The sequence below is a fragment of the Macrobrachium nipponense genome, chromosome 17 (genome assembly GCF_015104395.2).
Source record: "Macrobrachium nipponense isolate FS-2020 chromosome 17, ASM1510439v2, whole genome shotgun sequence".
NCBI lineage: Eukaryota > Metazoa > Arthropoda > Malacostraca > Decapoda > Palaemonidae > Macrobrachium > Macrobrachium nipponense.
Window position 1 is genome coordinate 77,086,006 of NC_087210.1, and position 12,500 is coordinate 77,098,505.

The 12,500-nt window shown below is 33.2% G+C and overlaps 1 protein-coding gene across 2 annotated transcripts in view; it reads right to left on the reverse strand.

Annotated features, from left to right (window-relative positions):
* LOC135196345 (neuroligin-4, X-linked-like) overlaps window positions 1-10,693 on the reverse strand; it is a 42,536-nt gene extending 31,843 nt beyond the window's left edge. For both annotated transcript variants that reach the window (XM_064223105.1, XM_064223104.1), the window contains exon 1: window positions 9,745-10,693. In XM_064223105.1, the coding sequence (XP_064079175.1) occupies window positions 9,745-10,204 (460 nt within the window). In that variant the 5' untranslated portion in view covers window positions 10,205-10,693. The remainder of the gene's footprint in view (window positions 1-9,744) is intronic.
* Window positions 10,694-12,500: the final 1,807 nt, after the last annotated feature.

Consider the following 12,500-nt stretch of genomic DNA (forward strand, 5'->3'; position numbering starts at 1 on the left):
AAATTGTCGAAACAAAGAACTATGATTTCTACTTGCTGTGAGGTAATAATTGCCACTAGCTCGTGAAATGAGAATGCTTAACCAAAACGACAGAACATGAGAATCATAAACTAAAAATAAAACCTTTTTGCATAAAAATAGATATAACAGATTACAATAAAAGCGAGAAAACTAGTTTAATAGAAAGTAATTCAGCTTTCACGATAAAATGAATTCATGTTGCACGACTTGACAAAATAGAAATGGCGGTCTTTAAAAAAGTAAAAAAAAAAAAATGATCAGGTGAACAAAATCATAATACAAACTGAACAATAATATTTTTTTATTAAGTCAGTCTTTTTGCTGCATCCACATTGGTTTTCGACGTTGGAACTGCAAAGCCCGAAATCATGGGTTCTTATGTAAAGAAAAACAAAGCAATGACGCAGAGCCGACATGCAAACGCAATAAAAGACTAAAGAGTTTCGGGGCAGAATCGTGAGTTCCGAGGAATTTAGCAAAATTGCCTTAAGTTTAGCCATTTTCTCCTGAGCTCCAGACTCCCGGGGATCGCCAATTTGCCTGCATTTTACATGGTTTCTCTGCACCGTGATGAATAATAAAAGAAATAATTTGCCAGATGCTTTGACGTAATATGTTTGTGGTTCTTTGCTTTCTGTTGTACTTTATACTTCCGAAAAGTTTTTATATTTTTTATTTTTGTTTTTGCACATAACCGGATTGTTTTTACGTAAATCAAGCTGACAGTTAAAGTACCATATTCCATGAGTTACTATTGAAGATGAAGATGAGCATGGCTTCAGGGACAGATAATCTAATATACAAGAAAGTTGTCCTAAAGCTGATAACGCATAAATGTATACTTATGGATACGTCAATATGGATAAATAGAATGGAAATAAGCAAACAGCGAAGTAAATTAATAAAAGCATAACATTTCCTATTACAGCTGGTTTTCACATACCTTTCTTTTTTCATTTTTACACATGTCATATTTCGTAAATGACTGTTTCAAATAACAAAACTATGTGAGAAGTAAAGAAAAATATGATGCTTTCGAATTGTTTATCCTAGAAGCGCTCGGTGAAAACAGTATTATGGCAGGTAGGAAACCTATTTTCAGAATATGAATTTCAATAAAAATTCTCATTTCCATTCATATAAACGGTCATACCTTAATTATAGGTAAAGCACCTCCCTCTCTCTCTCTCTCTCTCTCTCTCTCTCTCTCTCCTCTCTCTCTCTCTCTCTTATACATGTATATATAGATAAATAATATATATATATATATATGATATATATATATATAGACAACTACATATATATACTACATACATACATATATTTTATATATATATGCATATATATATATTTGTATATATATATATATAATATATATATAGATGTATATCTAACTAATATATAGTATATATCTCATTTGTGTCTTTATGTATATATATATATATATATATATATATAATATATATATATATATATATATCTATCTATCTATAGATATTATTATAATAAAGAATATAATCTAATATATATTATCTATATATATATCATAATATATATATATATCATATATAATATATATTATATATATTAAATAATAATATTATATAAAATAACTATATAATTTATTATATATAAGATATACAAAACTATATATATCTAACATATATTTTATAATATAAATATATATAATATAAAAATTGTATATATATATATATAAAATGTCTTATTTATAATATATATATATAAATATCTATAATTATATTACATATATATATATGAAAAGACAAATGAGAGCTCAACTATTTTCAATTCATACTCTCACCAGGTTTCAAATCATAACTCTCAGGTACAGACGAAGTAATAAATCACTTTATTTAAATTTTGGATTAGGCGATCTTACAACACTTCCCAAACTGACCTTTGCCAGTCTGAGCCGTAGTAGTGAAGGCACGCACACGGAAACAGAATGTAACTAGAGACTTGCAGGAATGCAATTCACAAGGCCCAACAGTAAACTACGCTGCCTCCACACTCCACCAGTGACTTAGACGAATCGAGATATATACGTATATTTGGTTGGAGTTCCTTCGTGAATTCTGTTAACACGCATGAGGAACTACGCACATAATTTGTTCAATTTTGTGTTTTGTCCCTCTGCCTTGTTCTTCTTGTCAACAATCCCCTGTCACAGACTAGTTGTTTTGTGTGATTTTGATAACAATATACATTGACATGGACTCTTTAGGGATATCCGAAATCATTACAAATTGATGGAGTTGCGCGTATCATATATATATATATATATATATATATATATATATATATATATATATCTATATATATATATATAACATATGTGTGTGTGTGTGTGTGGGTGTACGTGGGTGTATTTTTTATTTGCTTCAATTACCTTGATGTTAGTAGTCTCTTATGTATCATTTTTCTCTTTTGGCTTTAATACTAGGATGACTAGAACGTAAAAAAAAATTAATAAATAAATAAAAAATCAGCAAATGTTATTTGTTAACACCAACGAGTGCTTGGAAATTAAAATATTTCGTGACCATTCTACATTAGTGAATAAAATGCATAATCTCTTACGACGCAATGCCGTTTTAATCTTTCCCCTGGAAAACCGAGTAGAAATATAGACGAGGATAGATCAAATAACCTAAAATAATATGATAAGCTATATCTCTGCCTGGAAAATTTGGCTGCGTTCAAATAAAATTCAATTATATCTTTTGATCTGAAATGGGTTACGCTTTGAATTAACACGCTTGATGGGAAAACTGAAATGTATTATAGAGAGGATTTTAGATTCAATCCATGAATGATATGAGAAATGGTAGCAGAGGGAGGAAGGGAGTCAATAATACCTGATCGACAATAATCTAGTTCATTAATAATCATTTCATATCATATTACTCCATTGAAAAGGCTTGATTTCTAAATCTTCCGACTTCTAAACGTAGGGTACCTCTCTCTCTCTCTCTCTTTCTCTCTCTCTCTCTCTCTCTCTCTCTCTCTCGTATGCTTGCCATACTTTTGTGTGCTTCTTACTTAGGACATTATGAACGAAACATTATACGTTTATACGACAGTCACAATGCACCATAAAAGTATATATGGAAGCATTACTATGCATTCATAAAGCAAGGCACTTAGAAGAAAGATTTCTTTATATACCCCTCCACCGCCCCCTATAGTGTTAATTTATCAAATGAACACACAGGGCGGATGGAATAAACTAGCATTTTAGCTTTTACCTCTGGGAAAATAATAAAAAATTAAAAACTATCATAAATGCTAATTAAGATAAAAAGGTCCCCTCTTATTAGCAAAATTTGATTCTTTCCTATAGCATATTCAGATACATATTCCGTCATACACATGTAGATATATAAGTCTATATAAACATCTTTAGAAGTCTAGCTGACAGAGTACAGAGGTAAGAATATAAGCATTATAAATCAGAGGGACAAAGACGCAGGTGTATGAATTCCCCCCTAGTTTAAATGTAAAGGAAGTTGAATTCTCACGATGCTGATTACTGTGACAATGTAATTAATGGGATGCAGGTAGCTATACAGGGAACTAGTAAGTTCCTTGGTGAAATAGATTTCTTGATAAAAAAAAAAAGTTAACTACGTCGTGCAGATATCCTGACAGAACTATTATATTTCAACCAGGAAAGAAGGACCAGATTTAAGGACTTATATTCTTTCTGGCAGACAGATAAAACCTTAAGATAATACTTCGTATTATAGCAACATTAACAAATTTTTCATTGCAATTAAAAAAAGATTTTCCATTCGAAAGTAACACCCACTGTTATCAAATATATATCCGGAGTTATCAAGTACAAAGTAACCTATGCAACTCGATGGATAGAGATGGAGCTTGGTGCAGGATTGGTAAACCAGGCTGACTTTATGTAGCTTAAGTTCTTGGCCATACTGGCACACTACTTATTGATTGCTTTCAGTTCTCCACTATTGTAAACAGCAACTCCGTTTTGCATTTGGTGAGAGTGAATGGCTACTCTGCTGGTAGCAATTTTAAATATTATGTTCAAAATTATTTTTAGATTATCATTCATGTATCTAGTCAAGACTAACAAGACAGATTCAAGTAAAACGTACTTTCCAGAACTCCGAACAACATTTCAAGAACCACGAATGAACTCTTGAACTTAGCCCCAGGCACCTAGATTACAAATTCCACATATGATACCCTTTAAGATAAGGAAGACAAAAACAGCTCTTTTCACCCCCTGCATTTACCTGCACGTTTCCTTGGATATAACTAGTTAATTTCAAAATGGACATCACGTGCACCCGATTTTCCGTATTAGGCTATTAAGAATCAGTCGTATTGATTGATGATGCTTTTGTTAGAGGCCGTTATCCAGGCTCCAATAGCCTTCATCTGATTTTGGCAGTCTAACATCATCAGCCGAAATGCAGACAACAGATGTAAGATGGTACAGGCGATGGACCCAGAAAGGCAGCATTTTACATCAGCCCACCAGACAAGGGCCAGAACATTTTTAGCAATGTTTTTAAATTGTTAACAACAAGCTCTCCACAGTTCTGGAAGTTCACCTGGACATTGTATCCTCTCTTACTGAACCTAATTTCTTTTCCACTGTCTGACCACATCAACCATGAGGTTGATCATTACTTGAAATTTTACTTGGGACTGAGTAGTTCTTTATGATAGGGTCCCATTTCATTGTTTCATGAAATACAGGTTAGCATTCATTTACCACACAGTTGGCAGTATCGATTCTTAAATGGCAGCAGTGGCAAAGTAGCCTTTGCCAATGAAATAAAAGACTTTGGTCTCAGCTTGGCTGAAACATTTGTTAAACTTGGTCAATCACATTAAAATTTGGGAAGAATTTCCGAATAAGGAAATTCTTTAACTGGCCTGTCAGACTGACCTGTAACACTAATTAAAGCCACTCTGACTTCTTAGTATTAAAGTCCCAAGGTATAATGAAAGACGTCCTGAGATCAGGGCATTAGGCAAAACTATTCTTTAAAAGTTACTTCTCTCATCTAAGAGCCATTAGATAATATGCATAATTACTGACGATTTTAAATATATGGAAATATATCTAAATATATTTAGGAAATATATATTTAAATATATTACGGAATTTTATGTAAAACTTCAACATCAACAATTCTCTGGCAGAAAGAGAGCAAACTTCAACAGTAAAGACCCATAACCTTGCCATACCTAATACTTAGGAAATAAACTATAGTAAGATTGTCGAGCCCCGGAATGACTCTATATATTGGACTTACTTTCACAAATCAATAGAACTTCCAGGTGTAAGAATAAGGTGATACTTAGACAAAATAAACTGAATGTTAAGGAATGCTTTCCCAGAACTTGAAAATGTGAGTAAAACTCTATCAACATTAATTTCTTTTAACAATGAAGTGCCAGAAATTTAAAGGCAAGTCAGTTTTATATAAAATACGTTACAATAATGCATGTGATGAACACAACAATTTACCTTTCCTTTCATAGGGAATTCTACTCATAACTAGAAATATTATGGCAAGATTAACGCTCCAAGGGATAATAAGCATCGTCGACGAATTCATTCACTCGGTGAAAAGATTATTTGAAGAGTAAACATCTGTAACTCCAATCTTCGCTCTCGGTATTTATTTCCGCGACTCTTATTACAAATTCTTCAGTGCCCCCTTTCTCTCATTCTCTCTCTCTAACCCTCGTAACACAATGGTGGCGCAGTCAACTCACAACTGAGGTACCGGTGTTCGATCCCACCCGAGCCCGGCTCGACATCGATCTCTAAACAATGCATTTAGTTCCTTGTTCTTGGTCGTCTGTTTTGGGTGTCTGGGTGTGTTTGTAAATGGGTGTGTATACAAGAACGAATACGGATTTATACTATATACATTCATTTTGAAAGGGTTTTGTTGCCTAAGTATAATATGGTATATAACCATTACGTTCAAAATTAAAGTCGTGTATGATTTTTACAATGAATGAATATAAACTGATATAAATCTCCTTATTCTCCCTGGAATTCTTGCTATGATACTGCCATATTTCAAGCAAGAAATGTTTATTCTGCACATCAATCACAATCATAAGGAGAGTTTTTCATAAAATATATAAAAGGCAAAACAAATACAAAAATAAAATATGCTGTCGGAGCTTATAACATATTCCAGAAATAAACGAAGTTAATTAGTCTGAACTTGAAAATAATTACAGCAGATCTATATTGTGATGGCTAGATGTACATGGCTCATTTGATTCAGTGACGGAAAAAGAATGATGAGAGAGAGAGAGAGAGAGAGAGAGAGAGAGAGAGAGAGAGAGAGAGAGAGAGAGAGAGAGAATTTATACTAAGTATATTTTTGTCTCCATTATATGATATAGACACGCATACATATATATGCATGTATGAATATATATATTAAATATATATATAATATATATATATATTATATATATATATAATATATATATATATATATATATATATATATATTATATATATATATATATATATATCTAATTCCCCATTTATTGGGGTCTTTCAAAGACAGAACCATGTATGTTGATATGGTCTGCCTATTGAAGCAAAACTGATTTAAGATTTACTAACACTCACACACACACACACACACACACACACACACACACACACATATATATATATATATATATATATATATATATATATATACATGTGTGTCTATGTAAATATAAGAAGTTTATATGCATGAATGCAAAACGAATCTTTACCCGTTCCTTTGTATTATGCAACAGGTGATACAGCATAATGCTTCTTACATTACATTATATAATCAGAATACCACTGTTTCCTTTACTGCATCACCCGGTATGCAAATCACTACTTTTGTTCGGAGGCTTTTTTTTTTTTTTTTTTTGCTTATCCCTAAATATAAGAGTCAAAATATATGTTTTCATCCATCATTAACCTTTGTGTTTTATTAGTATAGAAAGTTCGGCGCCTGTTATGTTTTATCAACAGCATATGACTTCAAATGATTGTGAATGAATCCATGTACTCACGCTGTATAAACATGTTTAAATTTGAACATAGATGTCTATATTAGTAGAGTAACATGATTACAAAGACAGACTCTCTAATGTCAATATTTAGTACCTAGTGACGCTGTTGAAAGTGCAGACAAGTAAATACATTTCGATTTTTAGTCATTTACTATATATATGTATATATATATAATATATATATATATATATATATATATATACAATATATATACTATATATCTATATATATATATATATATTATATATTATAATATAATACATATATATTGTCCACTGTTCATTTTACTTATTCACCCTACCTACTTCTTACTTCCTAAGAATATAAATATTTTCGGAATACATCACATTTCTTGTATTGCGAATGGTTTTCAGTTCGATAACCAGATGCATCTCTTGCTTTTCATTTCGCTAAGAAAGGGGCAGGTGGTCACGGGTCGTTTTGCGTCAAATTGGTTTTCTGAGAAATGACTCCACCTTTGTTACACAAAAAGTGTATTACCCTATGGCGAATCAAGTATAATGATAATTAGGTGGGAATTTCAATAGGCGTGAGGCACTGACGACGTTCTTGAGGAATTTAAACCTATATTTTGAATTGCCTCTTTATGTATCCCACTAGTTTCTGTGCCTTCTTTTCAGCTTTTATGCACTGTTTTGTGGATTTTGTCTTATAGTGCCAGCAACAAGAATTTCAGGCTGTCCAATTACGAAAACGAATGATTCACATTTCCTAGCACTACTTCATATGCTCATGCACAGTCAGCATCAGTATTTACCTAATAGTATTTTTGCAGTTTTGGTTGAAAGCTTCAAGGTTCACTTTCTTTGGGATAAAGCGTTAAATATTACTTGCTGGTCAACATTGACTCACCGTATGCAATTCCAGAAAAAAGTATCCGTTTTCAGAATTAAGATACCCTCATATGAATTACAAATCGTTACATCCAATAATATCATGTAAGCAAATATCAACACAAAAAGATGAACTCCCATCCAAACACACACACGAACACAAAGACAACTATATAATATATATATATATATCTATATATATATATATATATATATATATATATATATATGACTGTATGTAAGTATGAATGCCAAACGTTTATAATTAAAAACTTTTAAATACTTTAAAATAAAGTCAACATTTACATTATTCATCTTCAATGCCCAGCATATGTTATTTCTGTTAATTCTAGCTTTTTCTAGGTATATATATATATATGATATATATATATATATATATATATATATATATATATATAAAATGTATAGTACAACATACACATTCTTCTTCTGTAAACTCAAACATTTCATCTAGCTGCTTCATAGAAAAAAGGTGAGACTCCCTACAGACTCTTCCCTGTCTGAACCATCCACTTTCTTCTTTTGTTATAAATCATCTTTTATTTGAATGAAAATCCCATTGAAAATCATACCAAGCATTTTACCCAAAATATTAATCAATATATATTATGTCCATAATATTCGTAGTGACTTATTTTACACATACGTTTTTACAAAAATGATAACAATCCTAAAAACTACTTCAAAGGAATCTTACCATCATCTAAAGAATACCTTACACACCCTGGTCTTCCACTCAACCGTGGCACCATAGCATGCCACTTGCAATCTGCTAAGTTCTTTGCGTCCTTTCATTCTTCAACTTTTTGAGTAGCCTCCCTGCATCAAGAACAGTCACCTTCAGAATCTTTCTCTGATGTATATTACTCTCTTCCACTCATATCGTTTTGCTCTACCTACCTTTTACCATTTCATACGACAACTCTTGATTCCTAGAGAAGTCTTCATATCCTCAAACTATTCCAATTTACTTCCTTTTTCTTTTTATTAGCCCTTTATTAGCTTTCTGATATATTGCTATATGATAATTTTTTCCCCTGAAACTATTCTTCAAATATTTTACTCTGTTCTTTAAAAAAAAAGTCCTCTTGCTCTTTCATCCTACCACTTCATGTTTTTCATTCCCATTTTTTCTATTCATATGTCCACAAACATTCTGCCGTTTCATAATCCTCATCTGTTAATTAATATCTCTGATCTTATCCCAGCCTCGATTTCATTCGTTTTCTCCTTACATTTTCTTCTCACGTGGGTATATTTATTACACGTGAAACCACAATAATGAACCTGCTAGTAATATTTGACTTGCTTCAAAATGTATACCCACAAAGCACAATTTACACACACACAAACACACACACCTTTATATATATATATATATATATATATATATATATATATATATATGTGTGTGTGTGTGTGTGTGTATGTGTTTGTGTGTGTATGTATGTCTGCCAGCCTGGTTGTCTGTCTGTCTACATCTGTGTATTTTTCCAACGCAGCCGCAGGTATTTTCTACTAAGGCTTGATTAAATCGAGCAAATAATAATAAAGAACCTTTTCTATGAGGTGAGGCCATACTTTCATTAGAACTTCCGAGAGAGAATTCTTTTCTTTCACGTTTCATGTCTTTCCTATGTTCCCGTCACACAGTGACTATCTAAGGAAAGACATTTCATTGCCTGTTTGATAAGCATCTACATTGAAAATCATAAGGCAGTTTACTCGTATTCTAGAAAACGGCCTTCGTCTTACCTTCATCAGGAACGTATATATTAAGGTAGAGACAATCTTCGTTTTGCCTCCTCAGCACAGGCAGATACCTCCGAAGGCGAAGATACTGCGCCCTCGACATCCTCGAAAGGGCGGCTGTCTCGTTGGACAGATCGGGAAATCTCTGGGGGCACGAAGGTCCGAAATGGGTGGCTTCGTGGACGCCCACCCACTGCGACAGGGCGCGAGTCGGGCTGAAGCGATTAGCACCTACCGGAGGGGTGGCGTACGGAACGCCCAGATATGTGGCCACACGAAAGTTCGAGTTCGTCACTTGGCGATAGAAACCGCGGAGTTGGCCGTACTTGGTGGCTATCGCGGGCGTTCTGGGCATGCTGTCGCACTCGGCGTACTTTGCTATGATCCACAGTTTCACCACGAACGTACAAAGGCACGTCAACGTGCGAATCTGCACGCCGGGGACTGCTGATTGGTATTTCATGGTTTGGGTCAGTGTATCTATCGACTGTGATGTCTCTCTCTCTATCTCGAAGACGTCTTTACCCAAGACGAAAAAAGCCCTTAAAAATCATTCAACATATCGTCTGTTCCAATTCTACTAAGTGTAACAAGTACAATAGACGGCGTATATTCTCTTTTATCGTTAGTTAAACAACGTTTCATAAATTTACATAAAAATTAATTATCACACAAGTTAGTATAGTAAACAATTATTCATTATCATATCTCTCACTAACGAAAATAATCTCTAAATAGTATACATGATTGAACGGCATCTATTATATTAACAAAACTTATGTTCAGTTAACCACAAATAATCCGCTAATTAGCCTAAGATTCCTTATCACCAACTCAACATATCACATAACGGAGAGATATTCAATCACGGAATAATATATCAACTCGTAACTAGGCTCCTTTCGACGAGGCCCGTGATGACCTGGAGCGGGCGAGATAACATCCTTCCTCGGCCAGAATCAAAAGCACACTGAGATTCTGCTGCAACCTACAACGTAACCGAGCATAAAGCTCACGCGTCTCCCTGACTCACGCCCTCCCTGACATGGAAATCTATCAAAAAATTCAGAAGCACATGAAGAGAGGAACGGCGCTCTTCTATAAAAAGACGAATAGGAAGGAAAGGTATTATATTTCCCTTTCCCAAGAGAACAGGACGAGGCGGATCGGTGTTTCAGAGCGAAGGGATCAACAAATGACATTTAACGGCAAGTCTTCTTGAATGTGTTGTGGTTCTTTTGCGTTTGGCCTTAAGTGCTTTTCTTGCCGTTTATTCCGTCAGATGTTTTCGGCAGAATAAATGACAGCTATTACGAATGGAGCGGCCCGTATAATTGGCTTCTTTTTCTTTCCTCCTTTCTTTCATTCCTCTACTTCTGACGATCTTCTTTTGTTTTCTTTTGCTTTTTATACTCAGATTTTAAGGAAAAATTATTCTTACCTTTTAATGAGTCGGAATTATACAAAGTGTGAATGATTAAAATGTGATTTTAAAATAAAGAGAAGGTTCCATGCTGATATTTATTATGTAGCCTCTATTCTGGAGACATATGCCATTATAATAAGATGAAATGCAAGACATAAGATAAAGAAATGGTGCAGATAAAATTACCTTCCGTATAAGCAAGAAAATTAAAAATATATACGTATCTAAATCCCTAACTTTCCAAAACCAAAAGACCATCACTGCAATCTTGTAGAGAGAAACCAGATACCACCGCATATAACAAGGTTTAAAAATAAGATGTAGTTGGAATTTTGTAGTTACTTCGCAGAGAATGAAATTCCTGGTCCAGGTTTTCTACATCTTTCTTTCCGGAACTTTTCTGTCCTACGAATTAATCCTCACATCCATTTCATTCACAAAAAACAGTAGAGAAAAAGCTATTTAATTTATTCATATTTTTGAATCCGATGGTTCACGCCTACCCACTGCATAGCGGAGGGGTTTGTTTGAACAATCATTTCAATTAGAGAACTTTTAGGGGGAAAGTCTAATCTAGTTTACCTCTCTCTCTCTCTCTCTCTCTCTCTCTCTCTCTCTCTCTCTCTCTCTCTCTCTCAACTTTAATGGATATCCCATATCACCATTATCACTGGGAGCTTTTTATAACCTGCAATGAAAATTAATTATAATATTTCTCCCCATTGGTCTCCAACATCAGTCATGTAATTTCCTTTGAGCGTTTTTCATATACTTTCTGACTGTCTCTCCATAAGTTCCATACAATCCTTGACAGTTTTATTATCTACAAATCCATGTGTCAGAATATGTCTGTTGACGTGAGGTTAGTCGCCCCCAGCAGTAATTTGGACAATTCTTATGAAGGCCTGTACACTTCGATTTTCATGGCACAAACTATCAAAAGTTTTCATCAAAACTAATGTTCTGCTTTCGACCAGCTGTTGTTTATCAGCGACCTCTCTCTCACTCGACGGCTCTAAAGATAGATTGTACACCTCTGCAGACATCGAACAATTGCCTGTTTTGTTTGCAGAAGCTGTAGGCATTGAAGTTGATCGAGTGGGTAAATGCTTTTATTTTGGAACAGAATAATAAATAACTTGGTATATATATATATATATATATATATATATATATATATATATATATATATATATTTTATATATATATAACATAAAAATATATTATGTATACAAATATATATGTGTGTGCATATATATATTTATACACTATCTATACATATACATACATATATATATATATATATATATAATAAATATATATTGATATATAT